The sequence below is a fragment of the Ictidomys tridecemlineatus genome, chromosome 1, assembly GCF_052094955.1.
Source record: "Ictidomys tridecemlineatus isolate mIctTri1 chromosome 1, mIctTri1.hap1, whole genome shotgun sequence".
NCBI lineage: Eukaryota > Metazoa > Chordata > Mammalia > Rodentia > Sciuridae > Ictidomys > Ictidomys tridecemlineatus.
The window spans coordinates 31,957,987-31,974,239 of NC_135477.1; the positions used below are offsets into that span (position 1 = coordinate 31,957,987).

At 41.3% G+C, this 16,253-nt stretch overlaps 1 protein-coding gene across 1 annotated transcript in view; it reads right to left on the minus strand.

Moving 5' to 3' along the window:
• Nucleotides 1-339: 339 nt before the first annotated feature.
• The window catches only part of Hells (helicase, lymphoid specific), a 57,551-nt gene continuing 41,637 nt past the window's right edge, over nucleotides 340-16,253 (minus strand). The window contains exon 22 of the mRNA XM_078037832.1: nucleotides 340-12,153. Within this exon, the coding sequence (XP_077893958.1) occupies nucleotides 12,089-12,153 (65 nt within the window). The 3' untranslated portion in view covers nucleotides 340-12,088. The remainder of the gene's footprint in view (nucleotides 12,154-16,253) is intronic.

Sequence of the window (16,253 nt, forward strand, 5' to 3'; positions counted from 1 at the left end):
GGTCATTTGAGTGATGGGTGATCTATAAGAGAAACAAGAAGTTATTAGTACTGGAATGAGATTAATGCAACAATAAATGCCACAGCATAGGAATATGCCAACAATATGATGACAATGACAGAGACTAACAATGTTTTCCACCAGGAGGTTCCAGAGAACCAGGAGCTAAGATATTGTTCCCATGGCTTCTATCAGAGCATGTAAATCTTTAAGGATATTAGTCACATTGCCAGCATTGTCAGGGATGTAAACACAACATTCAGTTTTAATAATGTTACCGCTGTTGTCCTTGCTTCCCCGATGTTGAAGAATAACACCAAAGAAGCATGCCAGACAAGGTCAGAGTAGAAATTAGACGTTTATTAAAGGACAGCAGAAAAGACTTCTCCCGGAGGAAGAAGGGGACCCAAGAGGTGGAATCCGTAGAAGTGCAGTTGTTTCCCTTTTTATAGTTTTGGGGATGGAATGTAGGTTGGAAGGCCCGAGGGGTGGGACATTTCTTTGTGATGGGCTATCTTTAAGTTTGCTGGGGGCTGTTCATTAACACTTCTTTGAGGTGGACTTTGGCCTAGGGTGTTTTCAGACTTCATTAACATTCCATGAGTTGTCCTGCGTTTCCTGGAATCATTCTCAGCATGGCCTCCATTTTAGATTTCACTCAGTATTAGACTCGATTTACCTAACTACACTGACTACCTAATTTTAAATGTGGCTTCAATAATAGCACAAGTTCCTCCTTGAGCTGCAGTGAGGACATCTAAAGCCATTTGGTTTTGTAAGATGGCCTTTCTCATAAGTGTTACTTCAGTGTTAAGGAGAGAGATGCTTTCCTCAACCTCATGGAGGGCAGTTTAAGTGTAATTGTTTAAAATTTCCATGTGCCACATTACATCTTCTAAACCAGTTGGTGAAATAAACAGTGAAGCTAGATGATCATACCAACAAAACACATTTGTCCCTATCTATGTTTGAGATTGGGGATATTTTCTGGCTGTTCTATATTTGGGGTCCATCTCCCCTGTACCGGGGGTACCCAATAGTACATCACTTTATCCAGCCTTGGGGAAGCCAGGGCCATAAGTTAGTTCCACATATCCATTGAGTCTCATTGGTGAGACTTTAGGTTTAGAGAGCCAATCTGTTCCAAGCCAATCACTGTCTTGTAAAATCATAATTTGTTGGTATAGTGGTTCTGGAGTCTGTCCTAATTCTTGAGTAGCATTAGGCCATTTGTCATAGGTGTGGTTTCATTGTTTCCAACAGACTGGGGCTTCTTGGTCTAAATTCCCAATAGTGAGAGTGAGCCATAAATCTCCATCCCAAATCTGGTAGTTGCCATCCTTATAACTGTGACATGTTGACGGTGTTGATGGTGGAAGGCAAGAATTAGATGAGCCTATATGGGATTTAACAGTGGTAGAAATCCGAAGGTTATTCTGTTCTAAAGTGAAAATCTTTCCATGATATTTAAAGGGAAAGATATTTCAAAGATCATCCACCAAATAGTCAAAGCCTGTCAAACATGCCAAAGAAATAATCCACTCAATTCTGCCAAGAATTGATAAAGTTTCATTTATAGGCCATAAATTAACATTGGCACAAGAGACATTTTGTAAAGATAGTCTTTCTTGGGCTGGGGATGTGGCTCAAGCGGTAGCGCGCTTGCCTGGCATGCGTGCGGCCCGGGTTCCATCCTCAGCACCACATACAAAACAAAGATGTTGTGGCCACCAATAACTAAAAATTAAATATTAAAGTTCTCTCTCTCTCTCTCTCTCTCTCTCTCTCTCTCTCTCTCTCTCTCTCTCTCCCTCCCTCTCTCACCCTCTCTCACTCTCTCTTTTTTTTAAAAAAAAAAAAAAAGATACTCTTTCTTTCTTTTGTTCTAACATTAAGGATTGTAAATTTGTCCAACCATTTCCTTGTAAGGGGAATTCCCACCAAGGCAGTCCAGAAATGTTGGAAAGGGGTAACAGTCCACATATCCAGCAATTAATTATCTTTTTGTAACTAGTGGCATATTGTTGGGCCCACATTACAATAGAGTTAGTTTCAGTGGATCTCTTTATAGTAATAAAGAAAGAGAGAAGAAAAAGTTTACATAACACCATTGTCTCTGTGGAAGAGATCTCTTAGGTCCTCTACTGGAGTGCAGGTATATTGCTCTTTAGTTCCTTGAGAAGAAGTCTCTTTGGGTATCGACTCAGGATGGCAGGCTTTAATCCAAGAGTAATGGACCCATTTCTCCTATACCAGCACTTTTTTTTTTTTTTAGTTGTAGATGGACAGGGTGCCTTTATTTTATTTTTTTTTTTTTTTGTTTATTTTTATGTGGTGCTGAGGATCGAACTCAGTGCCTCATGCATGCTAGGCAAGCACTCTGCCACTTAGCTACAGCCCCAACCCCTGTCCCAGCACTTTTATTGCAGAAGGGGTGGATAAGATTACAGAAAAAAATCCTTCCCAAATGGGGTCTAAGTTTGGGGAATTTGAAGGTCTGGTCTTGATCACAACTAGATCTCCAGGCTCATATAGAGATGGAGAAGTAACTGGCTCAGATATGGGATATTTACAAATTTCAGCTTGAAATTTGGCCAACATTGTGATATGAGCCACTAGATCTCCAGTTTCCTGGTCTTTAAGGCTATCATTTCTTAGGAATGGACTCCCATATAAAAGTTCAAATGGGCTGGGCCCTAATGTTTTTGGGGTGTTTCTAATTCTGAGTAGGGCCAAAGGAAGCACCTTAGGCCATGGGTAGTGGGTTTCTTGAGTTTCCTTAGATGTCTTTTTTAAATGTCATTAATTTTCTCTACCCTTCCTGAGGATTGAGGTCTCCACTCACATTGGAGATGGTATTTGATGCCTAAGACTTTGGATATTCCCAGAGTGACAGCTGCCTTAAAGGCTGCTCCATTGTCACTCTGTAGACTGCGAGGCAAACCAAATCATGGAATTATTTCCTGTAATAATGCTTTGACTATTTCTCCTGTTTATTCAGTTCATGAGGGGTAGGTAGGCTTCAGTTCACCCAGCAAGAGTATCTATCATAACTACTAAATATTGGAACCCATTACTCTTGGGCATGTGGGTAAAATCAAGTTGCCAATCTTCCCCAGGAAACTGTCCTAATTTTTGTAATCCTGAGGGTTTCCTGGAAGAATTGAGTGGATTATTTCTTTGGCATGTTTGACAGGCTTTGACTATTTGGTGGATGGTCTTTGAAATATCTTTCCCTTAAATATCTCTCAGGTTAATTTCAGAGTATTTTCTTCTCCTAGGTGGAAAGATTGGTGTAGGGTATGTAAAATCTTCCACTGGGAATTAGCAGGTAAATAAAGTTTGTCATCTTCCATTTGAATCCACCCAGAGGGTAAAAGAAGACCTCCTTTAGGTAATGCCTTGTGTGTTTCCTCCTCGGTGTATTAGGTCTTATCTCTGGGGGAGGGCCTGTTCATATCAAAAAGGCTAAGGTTGTCATCTGTAAACTTCCCTTACTGACCTCTTTGGCTTGTTGGTCTACTAGCCTGTTTCCTCCTGCTATTTCATCTATCCCTTTTTGATGTCATTGACAATGAATTACTGCCACCTCTTTGGGTAAATGAACAGCTTCTAGCAGTTTTAAGATTTGCTCATAGTTCTTTATGGATGTTCCCCCAGTTGTTTGAAATTCTCTTTCCTTCCAAATTGATGCATGTGCAGCAGGATTACGTAGGCATATTAAGAGTCAGTGTAAATATTAATTCTCTGTTGTTTTCCTATTTCAAGTGCTCTCCTTAGGGCTATCAATTCAGCTAGTTGTAAGCTTGTATCTGCGGGCAAAGATTGTGCCTCTGTGGTGTTATGTAAAGTCACCACAGCATATCCAGCTTTTCATTCTCCTTGTTCCATAAAAGGAACTCCCATCTGTGAATATGGTGAGGTCTGGATTGGACAAGGGAAGTTTTGAAGGTCTTTCCGGGCTGAATAATTTATAGCTAGGACTTGTTGGCTGTCATGTTTAGGATTTCCTTCTAATTTCTCTGGGAGAAAGGTGGCTGGGTTTAAATTAGAGCAAGTCTTTATTTGAATTATGGGTCCATCTAAAAGTAAGGTTTGGGGGCTGGAGATGTGGCTCAAGTGGTAGCACACTCACCTAGCATGCATGAGGCACTGGGTTCAATTCTCAGCACCACATAAAAATGAAATAAAGATATTGTGTCCACCTAAAAAACTACAAAATAAATATTTTTTAAAAAAATTTAAAATAAATAAATAAATAAAAGGTTTGATATTTTAGAAGGGAACTGTCTAAAAGCCATAGCTCTCATCCTTTCATCATTCCGTATTTAAAATCCCTGAGAGATCATGGGAGGTATAGACAATAATGTCTCTTCCCAGGGTGATTTTAATTCCTCAGGGACAAGTAGGGCTACTGCTGCTACTACTCTCAAACAATGAGGCCATCCTCAAGACACTAGATCAGGCTCCTTACTGAGATAAGCAACTGGCTGTTGAGCAGGTCCCTTATTTTGTGTGACAACTCCCAGAGCTATTCCTCCTCTCTCAGGGACAAATAGCTTGAATTTTTGTTCAGTGTGTAAACTGAGGCAGGGGCTTGGAGTAAGGCCCCTTTTAATCCTTAAAGTCTTTAATCAGTTCTGGTTCCCATATCAGGGAAGTTGTTCCTTGGTATAGTGTCTCTTTTAGGAAGCTATAAAGAAGCTTAGCAAATTCCCCATATCCAGGAATCTAAAGCCTACAGTATCCTATTATCCCTAGGAAGTCTCTAAGTTGCCTTATGGTTTGAGGTAGAGGACATTGTCCTATAGGGGTTATTCTTTCTGATCCTAGTTTGTGGGTTTCTTGAGACACCTGTAATCCTAAATATTGAACTTGTTTTTGGCACAACTGAGCTTTTATCTTTGAGACTTTATAACCCTTATCAGCTAAGAAGCTTAATAGTGCTTTAATGGCTTCTTGACATTCCTTTTGAGTGGAGGCAAATAAAAGCATGTTATCTACATATTAGAGGACAGTCACAGATGTTTTATCTCTGAATTCTGTTATGTCCTTAGCTAGAGTTTGGCCAAACAGATGAGGGCTATCTCTAAATCTTTGGGGTAATACTGTCCAGGTTAATTGAGATCCGCTATCTGGTTCCTCAAAAGCAAACAGATATTGTGATTGGGAGTCTAAGGGTATACAGAAAAAGGCATCTTTTAAATCTAACACAGTAATCCAAGCAGTACATATTAGGAACTATAGGGTGGAGAGGAACAACTGCTTCATTAATTATTCTGAGGTCCTGGACTAGTTGCCATTCCCCCTTGGGTTTTTTAATTCCTAAAATGGGTTTGTTACATGGGCTACTGCAGGGCACTATAATTTCTGTTGTTTGAGGTTCTAAATGATCTTTAATAAGCCCTTTTTTGTCTCTGGGTGTAGGCGATATTGTCTCTGACGTGGAAAGACAGAAGGATCTTTTAAGACTATTTTGATTGGGACTGCACTTTTTGCCCATTGTTCGATTTTGCCTTCAGTAGCCTAAACTTTAGGGTTTATATTACATTCATATAAAGGCAAACATAATGGTCCTCGAGGTTCCAAATTCATTATAATGGATGTCTGAAGTTTTGAAAATAAGTCTCTTCCCAATAAAGGGGTAGGACATTCTGGGACAATCAGAAATGCATGAGAAAACATCATCCTGTCCCACTCACAGCTCAGTGGGGGAGTAAACTTTCTGTTAATAGGCCGTCCAAACACTCTTTGTATCATTATAGCATTAGAGGAATGAGGTCTGGGGTAAAAATCGAGTACAGAATAATTGGCACCAGTATCTAAGAGGAAGTTGACTTCCTGGATCCCTCTGGAGAAGCATACTTGGGGCTCACGAGTGGTGATAGGAGTTACAGGAGCCAGAATTGACCCAGGGCTCCGTCAGGCCTGTGTGGAGGAGTCTGGCTTCCCTTGAAAACCACCCCTGAGGACAGTCACTCCTCCAGACATTGCCTTGACATTTAGGGCAGGGCTTTTGGGGTGGTCACTTGGCTTGTGGGCAATCCCATTTGAAATGTCCTTCCTCTCTGCAATGGAAACAAGTCCCTTTTGTGGATTGAGGAGCATTTTGTTTTCCTCCTTTTCCACCCTGGGAGCTAATACCAGCGCTTCAGTCCTTTTTCTTTCTCTGCGCTCTTTCTCCTTCTTTTCCTCTTTATCTCTATTATAAAAAATGAAAGTAGCAAGTCGAAGGATATCATTCAAAGATTGATCAGGGCCATATGCCAATTTTTGTAACTTCCTCTGAATGTCTGGGGCTGACTGAGTGATAAATTTGTCCTTAAAAAGTAGGTGGCCCTCTGTGGATTCAGGATCCATGGTGGTGTGTTTTCTCATAGCCTCCCTGAGTTTCTCCATGAAAATAGCAGGGCTTTCCTGGGGGCCCTGAATAATTTCTGAAATCTTAGCATAGTTAATGGGCTTTTGCTTGATTCTCCTGAGGGCCTCAAGGACCAACATTTGGAAATGTCTAATTTTCCCAGCATCCTGTTCATCATTTGGGTCCCAGTCAGGATTGTTTCTGGGAACTGCCTGTGCTGCAGATGAATAATTGTGTTTGCTCTTAGTCTGTTCTGCTGGGGCATGAGCAAGGTGTACGTCATCCCCAAATGGGTCAGCTGCTCTCAGGGCAGCTTTCTTATCATTGGAGATCAAAGTCTGGTAAGTAATAGAATAATATCTTTCCAGGTGAAGTTAAACATCTGGCATAAGTTTTTTTTTTTTTAAACATGCTTTTCTAATTTTTTTTTTAAGAGAGAGTGAGAGAGGAGAGAGAGAGAGAATTTTTAATATTTATTTTTAGTTCTCGGCGGACACAACATCCCTGTTGGTATGTGGTGCTGAGGATCGAACCCAGGCCGCACGCATGCCAGGCGAGCACGCTACCGTTTGAGCCACACCCCCAGCCCTGGCATAAGTTTTGAGATACCTCAATATATTCATCTGGATCCTCCAAAAATCTCCCTAAGTCTGTTTTTATCTGTGTTAGGTCTTGAAGGGAGAAGGGGGTATGGTCATAGTTAAAGCAATGTCCCAGGGATTCATAAATTGACTTCCAAACCACTCTGGAATCAAGTCTTTATTGAAGCACACTGGCAGTGACAGATCAGCCACCGCCAGCCAGTGTGCTTCAACAAAGGCTTAATTCAATTACACGTTAGTGGTCTGGAAGTCAATTTATGAAACCCTGCGATGTTACTTTAACATTTGGGGGCTTGTCTGGGATTACTTTCTTCCCTACCCTCAAGCCAAATTTGCCTCCAACAATGGGCCTTTGGACCTCAGGTTGGAAGTAGAGGGGAGCTCCTGAGAGACAGTCCTTAGCCTCACACAGAGGGCAATTCCAGTCCGTCCTAGAATGCTCTGAGAAGACTTCTGCCAACCTGTCAGACCTGGTGAGTCAACTCCTCTGGGAACAGACTGGACACAGTCATTTACACCAAGTCCTGGGACAGGACAAAACATTATTTCTGTCCCACTGGCAGCCTCCCTGTGTGGCCTCACCTGTTCTGTGTCTGTCTTGCCGTGTGTTGGTGTGTGCATGGGCCCTTTTTGTTTTCATAACCATTCTTTCATCAGGACTCCTTCACTCCACCGACATCATGGGACAAGGAAATTCTACAGAGAACTCTACCTGTCCCCACTTAACTTGTTTTCTTAACAATTTTCAGGACTTCCAGAGGAGCACAGCAGAGTACGGGACTTCTAACAATGGCGTCACTCTGAGAAAACTCAGAGATAGATTGGCCCTCCTTCAAAGTAGGCTGGCCCTCAGAAGTTTCCACTAACCTCTCTTTGGCTATGGAAGCTCGGCCTGTGATTTTTAGGAAGCCCAGTCACCCTGACTAAATTCCATACATTCAGGTCTGGGTCGATATTCCGAGAAACCTCGATGGCTAAAGAAATGTTTTCCCGACCTCCCAACCAATCTGTCCACTGGGACTCTGTCCCAAAAATCTAAAACTGTCCTAGTCACAAAACCCAGACCAGCACCTGGTAAGTCAGATCCAGCCCTGTCCTGCCAGTGGCCAACTGGCAGCCAACAAAGTGGAACCTCTCTCAACTGCTCAGCCACCACCCTACCCTGATCAGGTGCCCCAGGCCGCTCCTCAGGCTGCCCCAGAAAGTTCGGGTCTCCCCACACCTGAACCAGAACCCCTTATGCGGGGCTCACTCCAGCCCCTTTGCTCCCCTTGCAGCAGGCTCCCTCTCAGCAGGGCCCCTTTATGCTGTATGTGCCCTTCACTACCAGTGACCTTTATAATTGGAAAAATCAAAATTCCTCTTTCTCTGAGGAACCCCAAGGACTCATCTTACTCCTGGAGTCCATCTTTTACACCCACCAGCCCAATTGGGATGACTGCCAACAGCTCTTGCAGACTCTTCTCATCTGAAGAAAGGGAATACATGAGGCGCAAGGGCTAAAAGTTCATTATGGGACCAAATGGGCTCCCCACAGATGATCCAGTCCAGGTTGATAGCGTCTTCCCGCCCTCACGTCCTGACTGGGATCCCAACAATGACCAAGGTAAGGAGGCTCTATTCTAGTTTTGCCAGCCTCTGATGCGGGGAGTACGTGGTGCAGCTCGGAAACCCACAAATCTCTCCAAGGTGAGTGAGACAATTCAGGGCCCTAATGAATCTCCCAGTGCATTCCAAGTACGCCTTTTACAGGCTTACTGTATACGCCAATTTCCCTGAAGCTCCCGAAAATCAGAGAGCCATTAACATAACCCTTTGTCACCCAGTGGACCGCAGATATTAAAAAGAAGTTACAAAACCTAGAGGGATTTGAGGGAAAGGTGTTGTATGAGTTGGTGGAAATTGCCCAACAAGTCTATAATAACCGAGACCCTCTGGAAGAAGAACAAACCTGGAAATTGACAAGAGTGTTACTGGCCACAGGAAATCCTCCACCTGGCACAAGAGGGCAGCATAACTCCAGAGGTCAAATATTAAATCAGGACCAATGTGCTTTCTGTAAAAAAGGACATTGGAAAAACAAATGCCCCTAAAAAAACAAAAGCACCCAAATTCTAGCCAGATAAGAAACCACCAAAAGCGGTCCTCCATTTGGGAAATGAGAACTGACTGGGCCTGGGCTCTTTCCAAATAAGTTTCCAGGAGTCCTTGGTTACTCTTACAACTGGGGACAAGCCAACAAAGTTTTTTGTGGATACAGGGGCCACTTATTCAGTACTCCAACATTCAGAGGACCCAATTTCTAAGTCAAAAATTCCATTCAAGGGGCAACTGGAAACATTCAACATTGTTCCTGAACCTAGGCTAGGATCACAGATTTGGGAAAAGGGATTATTACCCATTCCTTCCTTGTAATGCCAGACTGCCCCTACCCTCTATTAGAAAGAGACCTCCTACATAACTTACAGACAACAATTTCATTCTCCTCTGATTCTGTGGAATTAAAGCTTCGTCCTCCCACCAAAATCATAGTCACCTGTCCTCTCGGGAAAGCATATCAACTACTCCCTGGCCTCTGAGACTTTAAAGGACACTGATGACTTAGGAAATATCATCATTCCAGAAACAATAATGTCAGACTTCCTCCAAGAGTTTCCCAAGCTATGGGCAGAATTTAACCCTCCTGGACTGGCAGCTCACCAGCCACCTATCATTGTCCAGTTAACCAACACTGCTATCCTGGTCTGAGGCAAGCAATACCCCATCAGCCACCAAGCTCGGCTGGGGATCACAACACATATTAATCGACTCCAGACACAAGGGATCTTGGTCCTTTATAAGTCCTCCTGGAACATTCCCCTCTTACCAGTCCAAAAGTGTGGGACTAACAACTACCGACCGACTTAAGAGAGGTCAATAAACGAGTAGAGACCATACCTCCCAGTGTTCCTAATCATTATATCCTGCTAGGCCTTCTGCTCCCCAAATACCAGGTATACACAGTAATGTATCTCAAAGATGCATTCCTCAGTCTTCCCTTGGCAAAAGTAAGCCAACCCTGATATACCTAGCCTAGTTATCTCATTAGATCAGAAGCCAGCTTGTCACAAGTTATGAAGGATTCATTTCTGTTTTCTGTAAAAATATCAGGATGTCTGTATGGCCTGGCCATTAGTTGATGTTGTAAAGCTGATTGGAATGCCTGCCCGTGCCCTGAACTCATCCAGGTTGGGTTTTCCCTGACCATATAACAACCCTTTCCTAAACCTTAGTGACGCCTCATAAATTCTGGCCTTCCCTGGCCGGATAAGGACCCTCTCTGAGTCTCTAAGATCTCCATAAATTCTGATACCGGGGCCAGCAAAAATGTAAACTTGTGTTATGCTCTTCAGAGTGTTGTTATCTGTAACCTCCCTTTGTGTAATTTTTGGGTTATAAAACTGGGCCACAAAGAAGCCTCGGGGCTGTCCTTGGCTCCCACGATTTTGAGGGGCAAGGCAGCCCGGCCGGTCGAAATAATAAGCTTGCTTTAATTTGATTTTAATTGGAGTCAGTGGTCTTTTCTTGCGTCGTGGTCTAATAACCCATCTTCGAATTTGAATGGTCTGACCTAGAGGTGGGATATTCAGGACCACTAACCTGGACCAGGCTGCTGCAAGGATTCAAAAATTCCCCAACTATGTTCGATGAAGCCTTAAGTCAAGATCTACAAAGCTTCAAGGTGAGTCACCCTGAAATCATCTTGCTCCAGCATGTAGATGACCTCCTTCTGGCAGTAAAAACCCCTCAAGCTTGCAAAGAGGCTACCAGAGACGTGCTAGATATCCTCTAATTCATTGGGGGTACTGAGTGTCTGCTTAAAAAAAAATTATGTTCAAAGGAGGTAACTTATCTGAGATATAAACTTTATAAGGGACAATGATGGTTGTCAGGAAAATGCATCCAAGGGGTTATACAAATCCCCGCTCCAAACACCAAAAGGCAAGTATGTGAGTTTTTAGGGGCAACAGGGTATTGCCACCTTTGGATCCCTGCATTTGCTGAAATTGCCCAGCCCCTTTATGAACTCACAAAGGGAGCAAGGGAAAGGATCAATGGACAGATACAGAGGAGGAAGCTTTTCAGCACCTCAAGGAGGCACTCACTTGGGCCCCTGCTTTAGCCCTCCCAGATCTAACAAAACCCTTTCACGTCTATATTGATGAAAAAAAAAAAAAAGTGTTGCAAAGGGAGTATTAACTCAAGGTAATCTGGGCTCAAGCCCTAGGACATGGGACTTCAGCCCAAAAAAAGCTGAACTAATAGCCTTAACACAAGCCCTTAGATTTGGAAAGGACAAGAGATCAACGTGTACACTGACAGCTGGTATGCCTTCGCTATCACACATGTACATGGGGCCTTATACAAGGAAAGAGGACTATTAACATCAGAAGGAAAAACCATGGGGCTGGGATGTGGCTCAAGCGGTAGCGGGCTCGCCTGGCATGCGTGCGGCCCGGTTTCAATCCTCAGCAGCACCACATACCAACAAAGATGTTGTGTCCGCCGAGAACTAAGAAAAAAATAAATAAATGTTAAAATTCTCTCTCTCTCTCTCTGTCCCCCTCTCTCACTTTCTAGAAAAAAAAAAAAAAGAAGGAAAAACCATTAACTATAACAGTAAGTGCTTTAATTGGTCCAAATTCTCCTCCCGGCATCTCCCGGAGGGATAATATATTTAACCTGTTTATTGGGACAGATGTAGAGAGGCCAGGGTATGGGGACAAGAGGGCTGCTGCTGCAGCCCACATCAACAAGGGATGGAGATTTTGTGGGTCTTCCTGATTCTTTCTCCTCAGTAGGTGATTCCTTAAGATTTTCTCTCTTCATGGTAGAGATCATAGCTAAGTCTACTTTACATTGTTGGCATAATTTGGGGTTTTCCCTTCGGGCAAAGAAAACCTGGACATATGACATCTCACACTCTTTCCCTTCCCTTTTGCAAAATTTATCAAGCTGTAAAATTGTACTAAAATTGATACTTCCCTCTGGTGGCCAGGATTCTCCATCAGGGAGTTTGTATTGAGGCCAGGCCTGGCAGCAGAAGAAAATGAGGCACTTTTTCTTGAGCGTCTGTGGGTTAAACTTATCCCAATTTTTCAATATGCAGGTAAATGGTATACGGAGCATACTGGAAAGAGAAGCTCCCATCTGAGAAAAGAAAAAACAGGACTCAGGCGCCCACGCCAGAGAAAACTGTCCAGAAAACCCATCTCTCATCTCACTTTGCCAAGGTCATTTCTGGTCCCCTTTGGCAAAGTGCTAGGGTCCCAGTTTGCCCTGTGCCAGAGACCCTGGAAGGATTCAGATTTAAGGGCATTACTGCTTTCCTCCCTGCCACAATAAAACCCACAACAAAAGAAAATCGCCCACTCTTCTTGTTCACCTTTTTGCCCCGTAGACTAAAGGAATCTCCTGAGGGTGAAGGACATCTACTGGTTGTAAGGCATATAGCACCTTCTATCAGAGGGACTCATGGAAGGGTTGATTTTAAAATGCCTCCCTCTGGCAGCTTAAAGAGAACACAGCACATTCTAAGCATCAGAATGGTAATGGGGAAATTTTAAAACAGAATAATGAAAGTAACCTATGCACACGAGGGGAACCTAGGCACCTTTTTACTAATTATCCCATGTCTTTCTCTTAGTCCTACAATCTGAATCACTAGGTTAGGCAGGAAGACTGCAAGTTTAAGGTCAGTGATTTGGTGAACCCCTGAGCAACTTAGCAAGATGCTTTCTCAAAAAAAAAAAAAAAATTCTTTTTTTTTTTTTAAAGGACTGGGGGTTAGCTCAGTGATACAGCACCCCCGAGTTCTAGCCCCATACCAAATGAAAAAAAAAGTTAATTTCAACAATGAATTTTGGCAATACAAGTAACTGTTGTCCACAGGAGACTTCATTAGAGACTAAGCCTAGGGTTTAAATTGAACATGGGTCACGTAGACCCCTCTTCCAGCACATATCATCATCCTGGACTCTTTAGAAAGCAAGGGAGTGTTCATCATAAACCACACTGACAAATAATTTAGGCATAGCAAGATACTCTTAAAACTTAATTTTAAAATTAATTTTCAATTTTTTTGAATTTGTTCTTTTGTATTTTCCAAATCCTTATATATTTCCAAATTCTTAACCATCTATTTTATGTAAGTATCCAAACCATAAATTTCCCACCAAATTAAAGGTTTTATTAATATTTATTTTTTAATTATACGTGGACACAATATCGTTATTTTATTTTTATGTGATGCTGAAGATCAAACCCAGTGCCTCACACATGCTAGGCAAGCGTTCTGCCTCAGATCCACAACCCCAGCCCCAAATTAAGGTTTTAAAAAACATTTAGACATAATGGTATTTGTTTGTAACTTTAAAATTGATCTAACAAAAATATTTGGGGGGGGCTGGAGTTGTAATTCTGTGGTAGAGTGCTTTCCTTGCATGCATGAGGCCCTGGGTTCAATCCTCAGCACCGCATGAAAAATAAAGACATTGTGTTCATCTACATCTAAAAAATAACTTTTTTAAAGAATTGTAAAAATATATATGGGGCTTACATCAATGTTTATTTCAGCTTAATCCACAATAGCTAAACTATGGAACCAACCTAGGTGCCCTTCAACACATGAATGGATATAGAAAATGTGGTATATGCACATAATAGAATATTACCCTGCTATAAAGAAGAATGAAATTATGGCATTTGCTGGTAATGGATGGAACTGGAAATTGTCATGCTAAGTGAAATTAGCCAATCCCCCAAAACTAAAGACCAAAAATGTTCTCTTTGATAGAAAGATGCTAACTCACAATAAACTGGTGGAGGGTGGAATACAAGTTCACTGGATTAGACAAAGGAGAATGAAGGGATGGGAATAGGAAAGACAGTAAAATAAATCAGACATAGCTCTCCTATGTTCGTATATGAATACACTACTAGTATAACTCCACATCATGAACAACCACAAGAATGGTAAGTTATACTTCATGTATGTATGTCAAAATACACCCTACTGTCACATATAACTAAAAAGAATAAAAAAAATTTAAAGTATACGGAGGTTTTGTTGTTGTTATCTCATTATTAGCTTCAAATTTTATTCCATTATGGTCAGAAAACAGTGTTTGCTGATCTTTTATAATTTGCTGAGGCGTTCTTTTTATTATGTGACCTATTTTTTAAAAATGCACTGTATCTTCTTGCAAAGAAAATGCATTCTATTAAGTATATTCATATTTAATGGTTTAAGCTTATTGTGGTATTCAGATTTTAGATATAGGCCTTTTGGGGGGAGGTGAGGCTATTTGATCAGTTTCTGACAGAATGTTTAAATCTCCATGGTAATTGTTCATGTATGTACTTGTTACAGTTTGGATCTTAAATGTCCCTCAAAAGCTCATGCACCGATGGCTGGGATCCCAACTAATAATGCTACTGGGAGGTGGAATTAGGGCCTAGAATGTGGATTGTTGGGAGCGTGCCCTTAAAAGGACCCAGTCCCTTCCTCTCCCTCTCTGCTTCCTAGTGGCCATAAGGTAAGCAGTTAATTCCCATCTTGAACTCCCCACCAAGATATTCTGCCAAGACAGCCATGGTGCCAAGCAACCATGGATTGAAAATCTTTGAATTCATGGGTCAAAATAAATACTCCTTTGTTTATCTCAGGCACTTTGTCACAGCAATGGAAAGCTGTCAGTTGTTACATGTTTAAAATGGTTATACAGTATTTGTTATATTCAGTATTTCCCTTGATGTAAAAATATTATTTCACATCTTAAAACTGCTATTCCAGCCACAATCCCATCCCTACACATTTTTTAGACTGAGTTGCATAGTTTTTGTTCTTAAAGTGGTTTTCATTTTTCTCAGATTTATCATCTTTACTCTAAAAGGACATTTTTATGTCCCTTTGGTTTACACATACATATGAACCTATACACTTCTAATATCCTAACAGTTCAGAATTTAGTTGTTTTTTTGTTAGTTGTTAATGGACCTTTATTTTATTCATTCATATACAGTGCTGAGAATCGAATCCAGTGCCTCACACACGCTACACAGCACACTTCCAGTGAGCTACAACCTCAGCACTTGTTTTCTCTTTTATTTTTGTATACTAACCTTATTTCTTCTCTTTCAGTCTCCTAGCTTTCTTTTCATAAGGACTTTTTAATTTTTTTTTTTTTTTAGTTGTAGATGTACACCATATCTTTTTTTAATGTGGTGCTGAGGATCAAACCCAGGGCTGTACATATGCAAGGTGAGTACTCTATCACTAAGCCACAACCCCAACCCTCATGAGGACTTTTACAAAGAATGATTTCAACTTGGTAAACATTCTGGAATCTTACGTGCATGAGAATATATTTGCACTCTATCCTTCAACCAGTCTAGGTTGAAGCTGTTTTCCTTTAAAATATTACTACCTTGTCCTTTTATATGCAGGTTTTAAGTCTAAAGTAAATATGATTATTATTCCTGTTAAGTGATCCACTCTCTTTAGCTTTGCTATTGGTGATAAAATGGCATTTGTCTTTTTTTATTTATTTATTTATTTTTAGAGAGAGAGAGACAGAATTTCAATACTTACTTTTTTTTACTTTTCAGCAGACACAACATCTTCGTTTGTATGTGATGCTGAGGATCAAACCCGGGCGGCACGCACACCAGGCGAGCACACTACCACTTGAGCCACATCCCCAGCCCCAGATAAAATGGCATTTGATTGTAGCATATTAGTATATGCATGTCACACTCATCAATTATTTCCCATACTTTTCCTGTGGTCCTCTCCTTTATCCTAATGGTCTCCTCTCTATTTATGGTTCTCTCTCTCTTTCACATACACACACACACACACACACACACACACACACACACACAATTTCCCCCTTCAATTCCCACATGTATGGTACTTCTCTGAATGGCTTATTTAACATGATCATAATCTCACCCATTATCCTGCAAATCACATAACTTCATTTTTCTTTATGATTGAATAATACCCCATAGTATGTGCTGTATTTCTTTTATCCATTCATCTGTTAATGGACATTTAGGCTGATTCCACAATTTGGCTGTCATGAATTGTGCTGTGATAAACACGGGCATGCACTTACATCTAATACACAAAATTATTTTGCATAAATATCAAGAAATGGTACTGTTTGATTATATGGTAGTCCTGTTTCTAGTTTTTTGTGAAACCTCCATATTTATTGCTATAACTCTACTACCCATCCACAGTA